Raw genomic sequence first — 22535 nt, forward strand, 5'->3', positions numbered from 1 at the left:
TATTCGATACATTTATATATTTGCAGTAAACGTGCAATTAATCTTCGAAAGAGAGAACCGAGATTGCTCATGCTCTTTGGCTGTTTGTCTTCACAAAGTGAAATATTGTTTAGCAGTTAATAAGAGTTATATTTTTTTCAATTTTATGAATTCTAAGTATAACTTTAGTCGATAGTTTTTCTGAGTATTTTTGTAAAATTTATGTTTAGTTTTTTTATATTGAAATTCGAATTGAAATTATTGAAAAAGATAAGTCAAATCATAGCAATCGTAAGAGTGAATAATTCTTTCAAAATTTTCAATGTTGAAGAAACATTTTCTTGTTTCGATTATAGTGGGTTTACCATCTTTATGGCTTTTACGACTTTATACCAACGTTGCAGTGGACTGACAGTTATTAAAAATTTTTATCTGGTACAACATTTGCCAACTGAGTTATATGACAAGTTCGTTGGAGAAACTGCAAAATAGCAATTCAAATCCGATCTAACTGCAAGAATAGTGCCTTCAATTCACGCTTTTGAAGTCAGGGTGATTCATTAAAATCAAATAAAGGCTCCCGCAGTAGTTCCGTAGCACGTAGCATCATCTATCAGTTTCTTGATACCTGTAAGAGGTACCTTCAAATTGATCCCTTTGATTGTCATATCTGGTGAGGCTATTTTCTTCAAATCATATGAAACACGTGACTTTGCTGTTTTGTTTGGTAGATTCAATCATTATTTGAACATTCACTTGACATTTTGTCGTATCTTATCACTATTACTAGAAAAATAAACAAACAATTTCTCCTACTCCTTCCTACTCAACGTTGATCCCCCATCGATTGGATTGATAAGAAGTCCTAGAATCAGAAGCACCGAGATCACGTGCTCCGGATAAAATATGGCAGCACATTCAGTGGCACTGGATAGTTCCGCAGCCAGGTCGGGCCGGTGTAAACGGTTTGATTGTTGCCGTCGGTCCACTTGCCGCTCGGTAGGTAGATGTCCCGGGCCCGGGAGTTCTGGCGCACCACCGGCGCTGCCAGGATATTGTCCCCAAGAAGGAATTCTATGCGGGAAACGGGAAATGACATGAGAACGTTATGGTTTATTCATTCCAACAACTTACCGTCGTAGATCTTCTGCGCTTCGACGTTGTCCGGGTCGACCCACCAGATCGGAGGATTCACCGGAAGCCCATCGGAAACCGCCAGGGCAAAGCGTTCCATTATTTGCGGCGTGTAGCGTTCGTGCAGATCGGTCATTGCCTTGGAGATGGTAACGGTTTCCGCGTCGTAGTCCCAGGGCACGTACGAAAACTGAATGCTAGGCATGAACACGTTGGCCTGGAGCCATCGGATAAACATCTCCTTATCGGGAGCTCCGCCGTAGCCATTTCCGCCGACCATATCCGGAAGGACCAGAGGGTAGCCGACCATATTCATCTGGAGCAGGGTGGTGATGAGGGTCGGAATTCCGTTGTTCCAGGTCCACAGGGAATCTTTGTCAATCATTCGAACGAAAATGGGCAGATCTTGGGAGAGATGGGCAGAGCGGACTTCTACGAGGTCGCCAAACTTGGCCACCGTTCGAATATACTCGCTGACGATCGTGTTTGGTTGTTGAGATCGAGGGCCGTTCAGTAAGGGATCTGGAGGGGACCAAGAAGATTCGCCAGCGTCGAACTTGAAGCTATCGATTCCGCTGACTTCGAGGACATTTTTCAACCTTTTTGAAAACCATTCGGCCACTTCAGGCTTGGTGAAGTCGATGTAAGCCGCCTGGCCGGTGTTGCTGTTCCACCATTGGGTATCGACGTTTCCGGTGTGATCCGCAACGAAGTATCCGTTACGTTTGGCTTCCGAGTACCAGGGCTCGCAGCCTTTGTTGATAAACGGATGGATCCAGATCGTTACTCGGGGAAAACCTTTGGCTCTGATGGCGGTGATGGTTTCCCTAATTTTTGGAAATTTACTAGCAGTTGTATTAAAGTTCAACGCTCCGTAGCACATCTCCCAATCATCGTCTAGCTCAAACTGGCCGTTAGGCCATCCGTTCTTCACAATTTCATCGGCAAACTCCAGGACAACTTTTTCTCCGATATCTCGCTTGTACCGAGCCCACGTTGACCAGATGGGATACTTGACCATAGCCTCGTTCGGATGTCCCGTAGGCTTCAGCAAGATGTTCTTAACGGCACCAATATGAGCCTGTTTCGCATCCGTAGCTACTCCAATCCGGTACACCATCGAATACGTCGAATCGTAGATATCATAAGGCAATATTTTCTCCGCCACCAAACACAAATGGCCAGGCGTCCCGTAGTTCTGATCCACAAACAGTGGAGTCTCCTGCTCCACGAACACAAACGATCCCAACGCGTTAAGCCAGTAACGATCAGCCACGGCACAGTTGTCAGCTTCCTTAGTCAGAAACGAGTATTTCTCGTAATGGAGCTTCTGAATCGGCCAGTACTGATACTTTTGCTGCGGTCCTCCGAACCAATTCACTCCCATGAGATTGATACAGTCCACTGTCACCCTCGATTTAGCCCTCGAGTTGCGTGCCACGTTGAACAACGACAGTTCAGCAGTATCCACGGTCTTCGTCACCTCGATCGTTTCACCAGCCGAATTGGTCAGCTTTAATCCATCAGCAATTTCGGTCATTGTCGATCCAACAACATCGGTATTCAACAGAAGCTGCTGAACCTGAACTCCATCCCGAGTAACCTTTAGCGATCTTGTGCTCGGATTAATGGTCGCGACCACCGTTGATTGGTAGAATGTTAACTGATAATCCTGGCCTTGAACACTGATCCCCAGGGCCAGTAACAAAACACCGAAAATCAATGTCCGTGTCCGGGACATTTTTAAAATTTATACTCTCACCAATTCAAAGAATTAAAAATCATTTCCCTATTACTGCACCACTGAGACAGAAAATTTCACCTGGAAGAGCGCTAGAACTGGAATCATCAAGATGCAGTTGGGTGGGACGTTTTTATACATTCGTTTGATGACCGATGGTCAATCAGTCAGACACTTTCGAAACCTGGAAGGCCGGAAGATTTGCGATTGATTGGACACTTCCTATCATTGTGTTCACGAACGGTTTTGTGAAGTGTTTGTTTTTAAGTTCGTTTTCTTTCAAGAGCAAACATTCGCTGGTTTGTGCGTTTGCTTATTGATAGGTGTTTTTCCTTGTTTTGGTCGTTAGTGCCGTTATCGGGAAAAACGTGACACTTTTCCCCCCTCGGTGATGCAATTTGTAATCGCACACAAACAATCATATGCTCACGGCGGTTTGTGATCCGAATAACTCGGATCGCAGTCTCAAAACTTGTTCCTATTGAGGAGGTTTTAAAATTTTTAGTATTGACCGGAAGAACTTCTTTTTTATTTTTGAAATTTACTTACAGGCTTAGATCATTTGAGGAAGAAGAGCATCCGATCAAGGATGATGATACAGTACCGTTCAGAATTGTATAGAAATTGGAAGCACGCGCACTGCCACTTCGACTTTGAACTTCCATAAATTTTTCCTCTGATGATATTTTTGGAACAAATTTCCTGCGTAAGATAGCTCAACTATCACACTACAAATCACAAAATTTGAGCTTTCTTAAATTTGTGTGGCCTGAGATACAGTAATTCTACGAAAATCGGACTTTTTGGACTTTTACCATTCAAACTGCAATATCTCAAAAACTACGCTTCGCTTTTTATTGAAATTTTGCAGAATGATTGTCGAAACATGAAGTTAGCATGTCTGAAGTCTGAAGCATTCCCACTTCACGTTTTTGCGCAACAGCTGGTCCATGGGATGCCGTAAGTCGTGAATTTGTTTAACAAATTTGCCGTAATAATATTAACTGCAGCAAGAAACGAACGGAGCTCGGAAACGTTCTTTGGCGCAGGAATGTTGGCGATGGACTTGATCTTCACCGGATCGGGACGGATACCCTTTGAATCAACGATGTGGCCTAGGTAACGGATTTCGGTTTGGAAAAACTTGCATTTTTCAATTTTGAGTCGGAAACTGCAGATCTCGAATTTGCGAAGTAAGAGTTGTAAGGATTTCGAATGCTCTTCCCAACTCTTGCCGTGGATGATAACATCGTGATCTGGAGACGGGTTAGTTCGGTGTCGACTAGCGGAATTGAGTTGAATGGAACTGGACGTCGAGGACAGAATACCGGTTTGGGGTTTGATTTCAGGTAAAGATGAACTTCAGAGCGATTGAAATGACCAAGGCTGCCGCTGAGCAGTTGCTTGTGCTGGACCATCATCTGCTTGATTGGGGATGAATAAACCTCGAATTTGCGAAGTAAGAGTTGTAAGTTGTTGTAAGTTGTAATTTTCGACCAAAATACAATATTTGAACCGCAATAACTTTTCTGTTTCAAATCCAATCGAGTTACAGTCTTCGGGTGAAATATTTGTCTCAACTTGGGCTTTAAGAAAATCAACCATAAAAAACAATCAGCTAGTGATGAAAAAAGTTATTGATGAAAAACCAGTATTTTTCGTTCCTTCCGGGCAAAATACCTCAAAATTTTATTCACGTTTGAGACTCAAGCAACCCCTCCCTATGGTCAGATCTTCCTGAAACTTGGCATGTGACCTTCTGGTAAGCTAATAAATAATTTTGACTTGGAGCGAGTGAGATTTATCATGTTTCATTCTTCCTATACTATGATAAGTGTACTGCGGTCCGTTAAATTATTAAAAACTGCAAAAATTACAGTTATGGTAAAGTAGCCATAACTTCTTCAATTTTCAACCGATTTTGATAAATAACCACTTGAAATCTTTGTTTTAAATTGACATTCAAGCGCAAAAGAAAATAACATTTTTTAAATGCTACCATCGAGTCTTTCGTTGAAACAAATTTTTCTCTAAAAAAAATGCGTTTTTTATAATTTTTTTCTCATGAAGTCACTAATATCAGCAATACTGTTGGTCAAATGCAAAAACAGTGTTCAGATGATCAATAGAAAACTTATTCACCTTCAATATGCAAAAGAGAGATTTATAATTACTGTTATGCTGTCCAAGATATTTTAATCTAAGTACAAGAACTTTTTTAATTTTTTCGAAATTTCACATTTGTAGCATAACTCAAAAACGGTTCTACTGAGATTTTCATGAATTTCATTTTCGGATTCAGCGCCCGATTTTACATTAAAAATGTTGGTCAGTTAATCAAGTTCACGATTTTTTTAAAATTTTGTAAACTAGTTTAATTAATTGATTGAAAAGCCCTTGCTGCGGATTTGACTCCCGCAGCAAGACTGTTGAATCGGAAAAGTCCTCGGTGAGTGTTGATGGTGAGGAGGTTTTTCGACTCGTCGGTGACATCCAGCTGCAAATGACACTAAAGACTTGACTGCCGGCCAGCTGCGCAAAAATTTCTTCTGGAACTGGCAGTGGATAATGGTTGGCTCCTAGTGCGTCATTGAGTCCCGTCGAAAAGTCAGCACAGATTCGTACTCTGCCGTCCGGTTTCTTCACTACTACAATCGGCGCTGCCCACTCCGAGAATTCTATGGGTGAGATGATTCCCAGATTCTGGAGACGGGTTAGTTCGGTGTCGACTAGCGGAATTGAATTGAATGGAACTGGACGTCGAGGACAGAATACCGGTTTGGGGTTTGGTTTCAGGTAAAGATGAACTTTAGAGCCATTGAAATGACCAAGGCTGCCGCTGAACAGTTGCTTGTGCTGGACCATCATCTGCTTTATTTCCTTGTCGATTCTTTCCGGTGAAAATGTTGCGATTTGATTGCAGATCGATTCAAACGGAATAGACCATAGATCAAAAAGGTCTAGTCATTCAATGCCGATCAGGTTCAAACCGGAAACCGATATCACGAAACACCTTGCTAGCTGGGTTTGGCCGTTGATTGTTACATCGCAGTTGAATTCGCCAAGAAGGGTTAGCGGTTGACCAGATGCATTTGTGGCTTGACTCGAAGAAGGCTTCATGGTAGGCTTGCCGATTCGTTCCCACATTTTTGAGGAAATGATGGAAATATCACTGGCAGCATCAATCTGGAGTGACACTGGGTGTCCGTTGAGCATAACTGAAGCAAATTTACAGCAATAATAAATATAATATATAGAAAATTACAATTAGGTTGCTGTAGATCACCCATTCTCGCCCTCGTATCTTTCCGCCTACTCTGTGGAAAGTATGAGGAGCTAATGATAAGAAATTTTTTAGTAAACGGTTGAAACACAAAGCAATTTATTATGCAATTCCATTGGCTTTGTAACCTGCAATGCAGCCTTTTGAGTTCTGTAGCTTGGTACAACCTGGAACTTCGTAAAACAAAAGTAGAGACTGGGAGATATCCCAATCCATCACAGAACTTCAAACACTCATATTGTCGAACCAGGCTCCACCCGCTTTACCAATCTTACCTTAATACACTCGAAGCTTACCTATCGCTGTAACCGACCTTATTCAATATTTATTTCCATCTGATTTGTTTCAAACGAATGATTCTTTTCACGCTACTCTGAAAGTTGTTGTTGTTGTAGTTTGACGTTTATTGGCTTGAGGAGCACAGCCTCATATTCGCCAGTAGCTATTTTTTGTCAAAATGACGGCTATGTTACGTATTATTGCTACGGTTTTAATCGTGCCATGTGTATGAATTTCAATATATTCTTCATTTCTTCGATGTTAAGTTCTTCTCCATTTTTCAAGAGGACTTGGATATTTTGAGCATCCCAATAAAAGTGGTTTCTAATATGTGTATACTTGACACATTTCAGTAGAACATGTTCTGTGGTGTTATTTTCACAACAAAGCTCGCAACTTCCAAAATTGGATAAGTTCATTTTGGCCAACCAAAACTCGGAGTAATCGTGACCGGATATTATTCTGTTGAGCGTGCGGATTTCATCTCCATCGAGTGTCGAATCCCAGTACCATGGCTTACGTGGAAAGTGATTGAAGAGGTGGAAGAACTTAAGACCTTTTGCTGATTCCAGAGCTAATTTACGATACCATGTATCGGTTGTTTCATGGTTTTGTCGCTTGTAGTTTCTGGTAGCATCGCATAACATCAATCTATTCACCAGCACTGCGTTGCTAATAACTCCCAGCTTAGCTAGCTGATCGGCTTTCTCATTTCCGTGAAGACCTACGTGTCCTGGTATCCATTGTATTATGGATTTAGTTTTTTCCAAATTCCTGCATATCTCTTCTGTTAATGCGTCCCATTGGAGTGAATCCTGGTGTATTTGTATCAATGTGCATGCTGCTTGTGAATCGGTGAGGATGACTGTATTTTGTTGCTCGTAGTTAAGTAGTTCTTCAAGTGCTACTTTTATAGCCAAAAGTTCTGCACCCATGATGCTAGTTTCGTTTTCGATTCTCATGCTAACTTGAAGGTTGGTTTCTTCTTCGTAGATCCCAATGCCACATCCGGATTCCGTTTTTGAGGCATCAGTATATACTTTCCTCCACAAGAGGTATTCGGTGTTGATTTCATTAAGTGTAATTTGTCTCATGGTGTCTGGATGCATATTTTTCTTTATAATCGGTATTCCTGCGAGTTGAGAACGGACTTGTACAGAAAATGCTGAAGCTCTGTGTACATATTCGTATATATTTGAAAGTTCATCAGCATTCTCAATGTAGACATTTTCCAAGAACGTATAAAATCTTTTTTCTTTTAATTCGGTTAGGTTTATTTGAGTCAGCTGTTCGAATATTTGATCTCTTTTGGCAAAATGAACAGATATTCTTTTTTTCGTCCAATGATAGCGTTTTATATGCAGAGGCTCTTCATTGGCGAGTGCCCCTAAAGTGTTAATGGGGGTTGTTTTCGAACAACCGGTGGCTATCCTTTGACATTGTCTCTGTGTTATTTCCAGTCTATCCTGGTATGTTTTCGTTGTTTTCCCGTATATAGAACTTCCGTAGGATAGATACCCGCCATACAAGGCTTTATGGAATTGAACCATGACTCTCGGTGTTGCACCTTTTCTGATACTGGATATGATTTTTAACATATTCTGCCTATCCCTCACCTTCTGGGTCAATTCTCGAACGTGTGTTCCAAACGATAGCCTTCTATCTATGTTGATACCTAGGTACTTGTGGTGTCGTACTGTTTCAATCTGGTTGCCTTGCAAGGTCAAACCTAGATCTCTATTTCCTGTTGAGAATAGGATGGCTTTTGTTTTAGAGCCATTCAGTTTCAGTTGGAGCCTCTCGCTGCTTCTGGCAAACCTGTCTACTACTTCCTGTGCTCTGTTCTTAGCCTGCTCCCAATTTTGCCCGTTTACTATAAGGGAAAAATCATCGGCAAATTGAACCATAACGACTTCTTCCGAATTCATATCATCATGTAGAATTTTAGTATAAACGTTGAATAATGTAGGGGACAATACATCCCCCTGAGGAAGTCCACTGGAAATGACCGATGTAACTTCTCCTTGCTCTGTCAGTGTTACTAATTTCCTATTTCTCAGAAAGTTTCCTATCCAATTGATGATATCTGTTGCGAAACCCATCTGTGACATTGTAGCAAGCAGTATGTCCACATTAACTAGACTAAAAGCATTGGTAAAATCGAAAAAGATAGCAATGCTTACTTCGTTACTTCTTTTAGCTTTCGTGACGGTATTGGTAACGTACTCTAGACAATCTTCTGTGGATTTCCCCCGTCTAAAACCAAACGACAATGCTGGTAATATCTTTTTAGCTTCTAAGTGTTCTTGTACTCTTTTTAGGACTGCTGAGTTTGCTGATTTCGTTATCGTGGAAAGACATGCTATTGGTCGGTATGATTTTATTTCGGAAGGATCTCGTCCTGGTTTAAGTATTGGTACTATTCTAATTGATTTATAACAATCTGGTAAGGTTCCAGTGTTATAAAAATTGTTGATCTCTCTTATTATCTGTGACTTGGCACTGATACTAAGGTTTCGAAGCATTTCGTATGTTATTTTGTCTGTACCTGGCGCAGAACGTTTCTTTTTATTTATAATTTTGTTCCAAGAATCTAGAGTGAGAAGTTCTTCAGCAGGGCTAACTGTATTGGTAAGTATCGGGAGAGGTGTCGATTGAGTCGTTCCAAAATTTTGTTCCAGGAATAAGGATGCTGATTCTTTTGAGGTCATCACAAAGTTGTTTTTGGTTCGATTTTCAGTGCTATATTTAAGTCGTCTTACTAACTTCCAGTTTCCTTTTGTATCCCTAGGATCTATTTTTGTTGTAATAGCGCTCAGTTGTAATTGCATTTGCTTTTTCTTTTCTCTGTAGAACCTAGCGTTAGCTTTAAGCATTTTTAACAAATTTTCTTGATTAGATGTTTTGTTGTATGCACTCCTATGTTCCTTTTTCTCTTCATACAATTTTGTTAATTCGTCACGTCACTCTGAAAGTTGAAAAAACAACGTTTTCCGATGACCAACATGTACCATAAACGCAAACTTGCGAGCTACGTGTCTCCGATTTTAAACCCAACCTCGGCCAATTGATGACTTGTGGTAAAAAGCGCGTTGACATATTTCTGCGTCGATTTGCAAATCATCTCTTCTTCCCGCTCCGCGCCAACCAATCGGATTGCCGTTAGCTTTCGCAAAAGTCCGATTTTTCTGGTTGAGCCATCGCCCTCGTACGGGCTTCAAAGATTGACCCATGCTTCCTTCGCCGTCTTCGCATCTCTGACCAATCCGTAGATACTTCGATGCTTAGACATATCGTGGCCAATGCTTGCTCGGAAACCTCGTCGCTCACCGCCGGATCTTCATCGTTTCTCCACCTCGCTTTCACTACGCATCAGTTCCTTTCCTTAATAAGGACCATCTTGGTTGCGAAAGCTCAAGGACTGTAAATCCATGCTCACGATGAATCTGGACGCCTTAAAACGGGTCTATCTCGGAGCTATGTAATCGAAATAAAAATGTTTTGTACTTAAAATGTAGGGTTTTTATTGCACTTTAAAAGAAAAAAAATAAAAAAAATATTCCGATAGTGCTTTGATGAATTTTCGAACTTTTCGTCGAGTACTGGCGAAACTTTACTGGTCCTTTGTGAGATCTAATGTACGGAAAAAAATGTTTTTCAGACACTCCACCTTGTACATTTCGGAGTTCATGTTCTTGTTTTTCACAAAAACCGGGGTTTTTCGTCCGCAGCTGCAAATACCTTGCCAGATCAAACCCTTCCTTGCGAACTTATCGGAAAAAACGAATTCGAACTTGCCGGGGACATCCCCCGACCAGTGCAGTGCACCACTGCAGTGGCTTTATAAAATTGTTGGCCAGGAAGCTGCCCAAAATCCATCTTCACGTACGTTTCGTCATCCATGAGGATACATCCGTCGTACTTCGTTGGAATCTTGTTGTATAACTTCCGGGCACTTCTTTTGGCTACTAAATTCTGCTTCAATGTCCGGTTTGGTTGCTTACTGGCCCGATAGGATCGTATTACTTCGCGCAATCCTTCTGACGGTGCACCGGTCGGCATTGAATTTCTTGGCAATTTCATTGTCCGACTACCCTGTGTTTGCTTTGATCGTTCTCAACACCTTCAAATGCAGTTTCCGATGCTTAATTTCACTATGACGCTTGGTATGAACCTGCCGATCGATAGTTTGCATCACACGGAAACGTTTGAGAACGCTGCATACGGTTGATTTGACAATTTTCAACGATTTCGCGATTTTTGAACCCAACCACGTCGGGTTTTTGACGTGGGTGTCCAAATTTTATTTTCGTCTCGCGGCTTTCATCACGTGTAACTTTTTTGGAACAAAACGAATCGCAATGAAATTTTCAGCACTGATAGAGAAAACATTTCCGAACAAAGTATCGTCAAAACATTCCAGATCCAATAACTAGTAGCGCAATGGTATAATAAACAGTACGTCCAGATTCATCGGGATCCATGCTTTAGTTCTCCGAACCTCGTAGAATTTCCCGTATGGAAAGAGCCACAGAAGTGCTTCCGGTCTTGATGTTTCTCGAATTTTCCTTTTTCTTGAGAAAATTTTCAACTTATTTATTCTGCTAAGCAACCAACCGTTACTATGTAGCTTGCTGGGTCCACAACCTGAGATAATAGACTGGTTGGGTTGATGACAGAATGAGTTTATTAAGAACTTTATAAGTCAATGCTTACTATTCCAACATAAATGCTAGAAGTTTTGATTTTGGTCGCCCTCAAAAATTTGGCATAGTTAAAGATGCCAATGATAATGTTTGTATATTATGTTCATAGAGCTCATAGAGCGTTTAAATGCAGGGCTGGAATTCTCATATTTTATCGATAAAATCGTGCGCCAAATGGTGGAATTGCTAGATGGGTGAAATTGTGACAAATTTCGTAAAGGAAGTCGGGACGAGCTTTCTGGCGGTCACCTGTCTGTCATCCAGAAAGAATTTCTTTTGTTGAGAAGTCTCGTCTGAATGTTCCGGATAAGAACGGTAAGTAAATTAAAAAAAAAAAATACTTTTTCGTCTCACTTTTAGTGATTAATCCGCATTACCCGTAGATTTGAGTGCAAAACATCCTGGTGTGATCGTGTTGGTATCACACGGTTCCATTTGCCATATTTACTAACAACTAACCAGCATGCTTACTACTAAAAACCACGAGTAAGCCAACACTCTCGCGAGAACACCACCAAACGTTTCAATCTCACCAACGAACGACGACCTGCAAACGTGCTGAACAGAGCTGACTCTACAAGCTGTTGCTGGTTGTTTGTTACCCCATCGATATGCTGCCATAGGTAATGTGGCTTTTTGTTGTTTATTTCAACCTTTGCGGCCGCATCGAATCAAAGTTTCTCACCAGCAAAAAGAGCTGCTCTCGAGTCTCGAGTTGTTCAAGCCAAGCTGCTCTGCTGCTGCTGCACTTCGTCGTGGCACAACCAGATAGTCAGTGAGTGGACGAACCTGCGCGCTTTGCCCAGAGCTGGTGGTCACAATCATCTCTGATAAGTCTGACTCCGTCATCGATCCCCGGTGTAGTAGGTTCGATTGGAGATAAGTCGTTAGAACATTTCGTGGATGTAGGTAATAATATTTTGTATTACAGTCTCACTTAGCTTCTAGAGAAGTTTGAATATTCATCTGATCGTTTTTTTTTTAGGAAAGATATCCGTATTCGTGCTCGAGTGGTGAGGACGTGATGGGAATCGTTAGCTTAGCTGCCATATGTCGCGCCGATTGATTATGATTAGAAGTGAATGATGAGTACCAGAACAGCGTAGAAGAGACATCCTCTCGAGACGGTGACTGTGTGGTGCAGCATTTAGTAGGTTAGGGCCGTTGTAGGTCGGGGTCATCAATAAGAAAAATGGTGATCAGCGCCACCAACAAGATGTTCCTGCTGACCTTCGTGCTGTTTGTGCTGTGTGTGGCGCTCTTTTTCGTGCTGGTAACGATTCGCAAGAACGAGAAAAACGCCCAATGGGAGCAGTTTGTCCGGCGGGGTCAGCATCGATTCACCGCGACCGGGACCACCAATCATTGGTACTTTGTGATAAGAGGTAAGAAGGGATTTACTTTTTTTTTCTCTTATCGCAGTGGTTGCTCCGTGCTAAAATTGTGTACAAAAACCCGAGCGAGATTAGATAAAAAAGCCTGTGGCGTCGCAGTTCGATTTCCGATGCAATTTAGCTTGTTGTGTGTAGCAAAATTAAATTATACCTCCGCCGGCTAGCGATCAAACATCTTAAATTACTTAACTACACAGCGCTCCTCCAGTCAAGCCGATTCCGCTTCTCTAAGACGCTCGTTCTAATTACAACACGTTTTTCTTCGAGAAGCGATTATGTAATTTCTAAAAAGCACTCTCAAGCTCAAAACAAACAGATTCATTCACAGATTTATCCACCACACAAAGTAGATATTCAACAAACAAAGATCGTGTCGGCTGGTGGCGGTCGAGAAATTGTTGTTTGTGTTTACCTTCTGCCTGCCGGCTGATTGGATTTAGCAGAGACAAAACGCCTTGACCACCGCGAGCATACCATACACATGGTTATAGACATATGGTGTTCTCCTAAGTGGGTACGAATGGATTGGATGAGCTAGCGAGTGAGCGCGCGCGCCTTCGCCGAAATCCGCTAAACCTCAAGTACATGTGCGCGAAACGCGCTTGACGTTGAGATGTGCCGGTTGCGTCCGTCTGGCTCTATAGGGGACGCCGGGGTTCGATGAACCTCAAGTATTTTTTTACGGGAAAAGCTTCATGACCTATAGGTACACAATTGAATGAAAATATTAGGCTCATTCATTAAATTGATCTAATGTCTATGGTACCAAAGGCCTAGATTTCATGAAAAAAGATCATGTTACGTTAGCTACGAAATTAACGAAAAATCAGAAAATTTGGAACTATTGTTTAACACCACAACGGAAAATTGTAAGGTGAACGTGAAATTTCAATGCAGTTATATAGAAAAGTCATTACTTTGGTAGCATTGTAAAATATTTAAAAGCTCTTTACTGCCGTTCCAAGCAAAATTGTCCCATGTGACTTTTAGGTCTTTTTCACTTTTATGTTGGAACCGGTCTCTTTTAGTGTTAACTTTCGAATAAAAACACAAACAAGTATACTTTGTTCTGAACTTGTACGAAATTTTCAACAAGGTGGTTATCTTTTTGTTGATAGTTCTACGCAAGAAAGTCACACTAGAGAAAAATCTATGGAAAATGCAAATTTTATTAAAAAATTTACTTAAGATGAGTTTAAACGGTTGAATATAATGTTATTCAACGAAAAGAATACTTGAACAGATGGTGGGGGAGGAGCGAGGAGTCTTGAGTGATTTATTCAAAGAAATTTTCACCAACACTTTTCGGTGGGCACTACTTACAGGATCGATACTCAACTTTACATTTTTTAAACAAAGAGGAACGTATTCCTCAAAAAACGGTACAACTTGTTTTTTTTGTGAAAAGTAGAAGCATACGAGCTTTCTAAATGATAGAAAAAGTGTAGCCGCGTGACAGGTTTTCGTAGAACTAGCATCGGTATACGTTCTGATTCTACGAAAAAGTGTTGTCACACGAACCATTTTTGGCTCTAATTTTTCGTTTGTTGTTGGAAATGTAATTAGGCAGAAAACATTGTAAAATGATTAACTTGAACAGTTCACGTCGAAAAAAATATTTATCGTATTTTAGGATTATTATGTATATAAGAGCCCTTCCTCCCTTAGATGGGAAGAATTCAAAACTTCACTGGAACAATGTTTTATGTATGTTGTATGTATGTATGTTTGTTATCCACCATGGGTGCACGGATTCACCGCAGTTTATGTGCTGACATGCATTCTTAGATTATTAAGTTCGACAAATCTCCAATGCATCGCCGTACACCATACCCGGACCCCATGACTTCGTATGAACTGTTATGGATAAACGTATTGTGTTGATGTGAGTTTATTTTGGAAGAACGAGTCAATCAGGTGGGCTAGTTTACTTACAGGTATTCCGGCATCCGTGTGTATACCTGGCCAGCTGGCGACTGATTGAACATTCTTTTTATATAGTCAGTTGTATGAGGAAACACATCTTACCTATCGGCCACTTATGGGATTAGAACCCATAAGTTTTCTTGCCGATATCGGGAATCGAACCCAGTACGCCTAGCATGCCAAAGCCAGACTCGCGCCAGCCTATCGGCTAGACCACATCGGCGCTTTCACTGGAACAATTGTTTACTCGAAAAAATACTTCATGAAAAATTTTACATCAATCGGTCTAGTAGTTTCCAAGGTCTTTTGATACACTAGGTTCTCCGACTTTCACAGTAAGTAGGCGAGGAGTGAGCGGGGCTCTCAATGAGTTTGTTTATTTTTTGCTCAGCTTTTCAGTGGTTTGTTGGTAAACAAACTTCATGAGTTCCGCATAGTTGCATAGCCTACATAGCCAAAATGGCTGAATCGGGAATTCGATATTCGGTAACACCTCCTGAATATATACACACCTTGGTAGTTTCTGAGTTTTTGAAGAAAACAGTAACAAATGCTATCTATTTTTCTACAGATTTTGGCGATTTTTACCAAACTTTAAACAACGATTAAACGCATTACACAAAAAAAACTCCAGTTTTTCAATATAGTAAGGACTGTAATATTCAAACGGAACTTTCAAACGCAATCAACGATTTTCGACTTCCTCCATTTGGAGTTATCGTAGCTCTAAGAGAGTCATTTTCGAACACAAAGTTCCTAATAACTTCAAAACATAAAAAAACTTTTGGTAATACGTTTTCTACAAACGATGTGCATGATGATTATCTATAATCTTGCAGAATAAATATTTTCGATAAAATATCACCCTGAAAAGATATAACAGGGTAGCCACAAAACCGGGAAAACCGGGAAAAACGGGAATTGAAAATCGCACCGAGAAAACCGAGAATTCAGACCCAAAACCAGGAAAATTAACAAAAAGAAACCGAAATTCAGTTTTAGTTCCAAGTTCAAAATTCAATTTCCAAGTCAGAATTCAACAGTTCCAAAAATGTTTAACAAGAAGTTTGGAAATTTATAAACTCTCTGAATTTTCTTCAATCACCCTTAAATTGAAAAAAAAACTCACTAATTTTACCGGAACCTAGAGTTCAAAACGGCTTCGAAAAATGAGATGAAAAATTCAAAAAGTCTCTCAAAATTAGTTCAAGTTTTGCACATCATTACAATAATTAAAAAAAAAACAACGATATAAAAACCAGCAAATATGGAAATGACGAATAATGTTTATAATATAATTTTCCAGTGATGGTGTTTAATTTAGGAGTTAAACACAAGACATTCATCTTCATGCACGACACGGTGTTTCTTTAGCTTAATAATAATAACTGATAATTTGCTTCGTTTTAAAAGAAACCATCTTCTATCAAACGCACTGTTTGGAAAATTATTATTTTCGACCACTGGTCATAATTGATCCGGAAAAATACAAATTATAATTTTTAATGCTTGAATATATTAAGATTCCATTAGAAATTTGCGAAAATTTCGAATGAACTAATTTCTAACCTGATCCGTGACGAAAAATGAAATAAAATTTAGAAAATACCAGTGAAAATTTTCCCTTTTCCATGAGGGTGTGCTTATGTCGATAGAAGACACTATGTAAATTCTTAAAAAATTTAAAAAATGATTCAATATTGCATGGCACTTTTATACATATTTGTGATTTGAGTTAGGCATTTAAGAAAAAAAAAAAATCTTGAATTTGAGTGTTAAAAAAGACCCATGGTGACAATCAAAATATCAAAACTATTGCAAGAATATTGATTATTTTTAGTTTATTTCTTTTCGATAACACAAATCGACCAAATTTACATTCTCTCGTTTGCCTGAGGGGTTGAGAGATTTGACTAATTTGAGGACGACATATCAAAATATGCAGTTTGGTTTTTTTTCTGCTTGCTCTAGTTTTTTAGATTCAAGGGTTAACTTAAGAAAATTTTAGCAACATTTTAGAACATTTCTGAGATACTCAAATCGAAGGTTTCGAATCAATGATCAACTTTTACGAAGGCCGCGAGTAGTTGAAATTTCTGAGAAAACTGAGGCGTCCTTTAAGTTTATTTCTCACAGTCTGGTAAAAAATGAAAATTTAAGGATGTTTTGGGAATTTTTTTTGCAATCAAAATAAGTTACATTTTTTCTATTGCTTTTCTAAAACTTGAGGATTTTTTTCAAGTATTGTTTCTTTGAATATAGAATAGCTAGGTAATATTATAGTTCTCTATCAAATGGAGGATAATCAGATTTTGTTTTTTATGTAGGGTTGCCGGTCTATTAGTTATCAAAAATTTATTTTACTCAAAACTTAGTAATTTTTAAATTTCAAAACCCAATATCATCAGAAACAGATTTCACAAAATCTGATTAATGATTCGGATTCAGGACGGCACAATCAGAAAATCTGAAAACCTGTACATATCATGTTTTTATTGTAATCTGCATTTTATAACTTAGCTTGCAGTTTCTAAAAAAAATTTGTACACTGTTGAGTCTCTTTGATTTTTAAAACCTTATTTGTCCACTGTTCAACTTGTTTTTTTTTTGTATATCCTTAAAGTTAGTCTTAGCTTAGCAAGCTTAGCTTAGCATGTGTTTAAAGAAGTTTATAAGATTTTATTTCCTGATACAAGGATTGTTTCCAAACAAATAATTCAAAAAAAAACTCTATTATTATTATTATTAAAATTATTAAAACAGTTCATTTTCATAATTTTAGCCCAAGAAACTGACTCAAAATAAAAATATATGTTGAAAATTAACTGTTACTTTTTCCACTGTAATCAAAACAACATTTTTCTGCATAACATAGTTTACTTAAGCTTACCCTCTACTTAATGAAATATGAAACCGTTGAGAATTTTTTTTTGTTTCGATTTCAGTCGTTTTACCATCTTTATGGCGACTGATCGACTGTTTTTAACGATTCAATTATTCTTTATTAGCTGTATTACTTTGATTTTGAACGTGAAACGGTTTTTATTTCATTAGAGCAAGTTCAATTTGTTTGTTTCGATTATAGTCGTTTTACCATCTTTATGGCATTCGCGACTTTATATCAACGTTGCAGTTGGCGGACAGTTATTGAAAAACTTATTCGGTACAACTGTGTTCGATGTTTACTCTTGGGCTCGAACTCACGGACATCGGCTCAGGAAGCAACCAACTTGCCAGTGAGCTATATCATAAGCCCAGCAAGTTCAGTGGTGTTGGGAAAAAGTGGTAGAAATTTTGACACTTTTTGCACATTTTGAAAATTTTGCCATGCAAAAACATTTTTAAAGATCTGTGGCCTTCAAGTTTTTTAACAACACGTGTTGTATTGTCGCATGCTGTGATGCAAAAGTAGCAATATTTCTATCACATACGGCTGAAAGAGAAAGAGTGCTGTATAAAACATACAACACCCAAAGATCTTAAAAACATGTTTGCATGGTGAAATTTTCAAAATGTCAAAATTTCTTCCACTTTTTCCCAACACCAGTGAACATGCTCTTAGGCAAGGCGTTGTACTTAGTTGGACCAATAAACGTGATTCTTTTTTACCTAAGGATGTCATGGATCGGCTTCGTTGTAGAAAATCTGACTGGCGAGTGTTATGAGTACGCAATCCCGTTGTAAAATGAATGTTTTTTTAAATTTTAAGTGCAAATTTTTAAATTAGAGTTTTACTACGCTATGAAAATCAAAAATAATTGTTTCTATTTTTATTGATTTACGGTACTTCAGATTTTATTGTAATAAATTTAGATATCATAATTTGAATTCCTTCTTACAATTTTTTTAATATTCATTTCCAAACTGAAATTCCTTGGTTTTAAATAAAAAAAATCAATGTGTGAATCTGAATTGAATTTTGTCTATATCTCAAACTTCGATATGCTGTTAAATAATCCTTATAACTGTTAAATAAAGACTCTGTAACTTGTTGTCCATATATTTTTTTAAACTTTTGAAGTCAGAATTCAAGATGCAAAAACAATGGTTTCTAATAATTTATTCATTACAACACCAAGTTGCAAAAAGTTTTTTTCTTTAGCAAGATCTTGACGGTTATTGGTATTCAAACATTAAAGATAAATAGAGATAATCAAATAATGCTTTAAAACAAGTGTTTATAACTGCCCTGTTTTTTGAAAAAAACATGGACAATTATAAACAATCCTTTGCAAAAATTTATATTTAAATTGAAGATGCATTTATTACTGACTGTAAAACGTCTGAAAACAATATTTTTATTGAATTTACTGTGAAAAGGGAGTCACATGATTGAACGCCCTCTGTTGCGTGAGCGACAGACAGAGGAATAGAATTTTCCGATTTGTTAAAACGACCTTTATTTGACAATATCTTGTTTTATTCGGTGGCGTTAATAAATTCCTTAAATGATAGAAGTGCAAAGAAAAGCTCCTACATTAACTGCCACATTGTTTAGGATTTCATTTAGATAAATACGTTTTGTTTATAATTTAGTATAGTAAAGTGGGTGACTTACGTTTAGTTTCCTTCTGCCTAATCTGTGCTCGCAACTTTGTTAGCACGTGTACTGCTGTATGCTTTCGCAGCACGTGAGCTGGGGAGGTTATTTTAGGTTAGGTTATAATTTATCTAGATGCCATTGCATGAATTTACCTGATTGGTAGTACATATAATAGTTATGGTAACAAATGTTCCTACCACTCACAACTGCTTGAAGCTAACTAAACTAACTCACTAAATTAGGAAAATTAGGATTTGGTTAAAATATTTCTTTAAACGATTTACAATTTTACCTCGGCACACAATTCACTAGCACACTTGCTCTGCTTCTGATTTTTCGTTTGAAAAGACCTGTGGTTACTTTGATCACATTTCGTGATTCAAATTCTAAGTGACGGCAAGTGGCAAGGTGGCTATTAGTGAAAGGTGCTTCACTCCGGACGGTTGTGACACCCTCAGATCTATTTTAAATTCAAAGGGATGTGGATTTTGTGAGCTGTTGTAACACATTTGGTATCTGTAACATATCATAAAATTATAGAATGTCACATGACGAATGATAGATTGAAAAGCCCTATTTAACACACCATTTATAATTTTTTTGTAAACATGATTTAAAATCCCTTAACGATTTTGTGTAGGATGTGTTTTCTATCATTTATATAAATGTGACAACTTTAAAACAGAATCGAGTTCGTTTAGTTGTTCAATTATTCGAGTTTTATGAAAAAACAAAATCGATGACATAAGTTGAATATTTTGCAATATGCCGACGAAAATGGACAATCAAAGTCTGGAAAACCTTGAATTTTTGACCGAGAAAACCGGGAATTTCAAAATGAAAAGTTGTGACCACCCTTATAATAACGAAAAAACTGGTTTTCGTAGGACCGCCCTAACCTTAGGAAAACAAATTGCCATAAAACTTTTATTTCAAGAGATCGATGTTTGATGTTTTCAAATATTACGAGCCAAAACCAGAGCACGGAAGCTGTACCATCGGATTTTGCAGAAGCCAGATGCATGAATTCTCATGGACGATGAATCTTATGTAAAAGAAGATTCCAGTACTCTTCCGGGACCACAATTCTACACTGTAGCTATTGGGGAGGATGTGAGTGAGTACGAAAAGTCGATTGAGGTGAAAAAATTTGGCCAGAAAGTGCTTGTGTGGCAGGCAATCTGCTCCTGCGGATTGAAGTCGGGGAGTTTCTTTACAAAAGGAACAATAAATGCCGATATCTACCAAAAAGAGTGTTTGCAGAAATGGTTGCTGCCACTATATAAGAAACATACGACTCCACCATTGTTCTGGCCGGATTTGGCGTTAGCCCACTACGCTAAATCCACTCCTAGATGGTTTGAGGATAACGATGTAGATATCGTTGAGAAAGATATTAACCCACCAAACTGCCCCAGCTTCGCCTCATAGAACGATATTGGGCTATCGTCAAGAGAGTTTTCAAGAAGGATGGTAAGGCCAACAGGACCATGGCGGTTTTCAAGAAAAATTGGAATGCTGCGGCCAAGAATTGTGATCAATTAGCTGTTCAAAACCCAATGAAACGCGTGAAGTCGAAATTCCATTACCAATAATTACTTTTTACTTGTATTTTTTTTTATAAACTGCAAGAATAAGCTTTTTAAAACACTTCCGAACTGTTTCTTTGTTTGAATCATCAATAAAAATAATACAATGAAAAAAAAAAATGTGTTTATAACTTATTTCCGATACACTCCTTATTGCAGAACTATGTAGGCCTGTATCTTTTCATATCTCAGAAACTTTATGAACCATCCTGAAATTATTTCATTTTAAATGGCCGCCTTTAGTTGTTAAAAAAGTTTGTCTAAGACATCAAATGCATCAAACTTAAGGGAAAGACGCAGACAATTGTTTCCCGCTAAATTTAATTTTTGGACCACTGTGCAAGGAGGGATACGACAAACAACGAAAACTTCATCTGAACACCAAAAGTGTCGAATACATGAAAATGCAATCTGGAAAATCGAAAATAAAATTTTGATTATGAATGGCTTTGGCAAATCGGGTTCTATTTGGAAAAAAACAAGTTATTTTGTTCAAATCTTCGATTTTTTTTTAGAAATTTGAAGAACCGGAATAACGAAAAAACCTCCAACTTAGATCGTGAAAGTAAATTAATAAGCACAAGTTATTGTGAAAGCTCTCTGGAGCCACTCTTGATATAAGCAGATGTGTACTTGAGTTATTGTTCCTCAGTACAAAACTGCCGTAAAAATGGCTCTTAGTCTTATTATAACTCCATAGGCTACGGAACTCGAATCTCTATTGGACTATATTTTTCGGATTGTTCACGTAAATTGTTCATTTTCAAAATGTAGTATGATTTAAAATTGGAAAAATCTGATAATTCTCCGCATACTTCAAGTTTGTCATACTGATTTTCAATAATAAAAGCTGTTTTTGCATTTCCGGAAGTTTTGTCTCAACAAATCTCTCAATCAAATCTCATCTCTCTTTCGCAGACATCGACAAAATCAAATCGCTATCACAGGTGCGCAACCTCGAGAAGGCGAACCGCATCGAGCCGACCGAGGGCGGATTTGTGCTGCACGGTTCCGACTACGAGATCGCATTTGACCGGGTATCGCCACACCGACGATCTTCGATCGACGCCCGAGCCAAACTGTCCATGGTCACATCGTCTTCTTCTTCTTCTCCTTCGGGGTCCAGCATCATTGGAAATATGGAAGAGGACTATATTCTGTCGCTAGTTAAACGGAAACTCTACCCATGGGACGTGAAATCGAAAACCAATGACGATAAGGGATGATTAGTGTTGATTGGTTTTTTATGCTTGTTTAAGTTTCATTTGTGAGAAACTATCGAAGACCATAGAATTTTAGCAAAATTCATGCTAAAAGAAAATTAGAATTTAATGCAATTTCGCCAATAAGTTAGTCTAGTCGACTGATCGACAGAGTGTCATGGACAACGATTTCAGAGAAAGGTTTAAAAAAACAAAATACATTCGATTCGAGTAACATACAACACATGTGATAGAAAAACAGTTTTACTTATTAATTACCTACTTACTTATAATATTGTTAAGAATCCTCTGTTTGAATTAAATAATTAACAGCAAGTTTTCCTAGTGTTTATCTTTGATTAATGAGAATCTTAAATTTTCTCCCACAACAAAAAATAACAACCCAAACGGAAACGACATTCATCTTGTGGTGTGAAATCTCGCGTCCGGTTAAGCATGTTATGACTATCGCTGAAATACTTTGTAGGAATCTATCATGTAGTCAATTTGCAAATCATCCGCACTCATCCGCTCGCCGAGGAACATAAACAAACAAACCAAACCCCTTACAAAGTGAGTGTGAAACGGCTTCGACACCTTCATTTCACCGCGTTGCCGAACATGAATGTTTGGTTTGGCTTAATCTCAGTGCTAATCCGCCCGGTCTGTGTCGACAAGGAAAGTGTTTGGCTTGAGGTTTGTTTTCCCTTCTACCAGTTCGTTTGCCACCTTAAGCAGGTGATGGGTCTGATAAATGAA

The 22535-nt window shown here is 38.5% G+C and overlaps 2 protein-coding genes across 3 annotated transcripts; one reads left to right on the forward strand and one right to left on the reverse strand.

Moving 5' to 3' along the window:
* Positions 1-703: 703 nt before the first annotated feature.
* LOC129755067 (myogenesis-regulating glycosidase) lies at positions 704-6483 on the reverse strand. Its single transcript, XM_055751395.1, has 2 exons — positions 1114-6483; positions 704-1053 (listed from the first exon to the last, which is right to left on the reverse strand). The coding sequence occupies exons 1-2, from the start codon at positions 2852-2854 to the stop codon at positions 866-868; spliced, it is 1929 nt and encodes a 642-aa protein (XP_055607370.1). The 5' UTR covers positions 2855-6483; the 3' UTR covers positions 704-865.
* A 5213-nt stretch (positions 6484-11696) lies between these two features.
* LOC129755912 (uncharacterized) lies at positions 11697-22105 on the forward strand. Of its 2 annotated transcripts, none has more exons than XM_055752616.1 (3): positions 11697-12031; positions 12108-12507; positions 21493-22105. In XM_055752616.1, the coding sequence occupies exons 2-3, from the start codon at positions 12315-12317 to the stop codon at positions 21798-21800; spliced, it is 501 nt and encodes a 166-aa protein (XP_055608591.1). In that variant the 5' UTR covers positions 11697-12031; positions 12108-12314; the 3' UTR covers positions 21801-22105. The 2 variants fall into 2 exon arrangements, with proteins under 2 accessions (XP_055608591.1, XP_055608592.1); XM_055752617.1 differs by having other exon boundaries at positions 11697-12027.
* The last annotated feature ends 430 nt before the right edge of the window (positions 22106-22535 follow it).

The sequence above is a fragment of the Uranotaenia lowii genome, chromosome 3 (assembly GCF_029784155.1).
Source record: "Uranotaenia lowii strain MFRU-FL chromosome 3, ASM2978415v1, whole genome shotgun sequence".
NCBI classification, from domain to species: Eukaryota; Metazoa; Arthropoda; class Insecta; order Diptera; family Culicidae; genus Uranotaenia; species Uranotaenia lowii.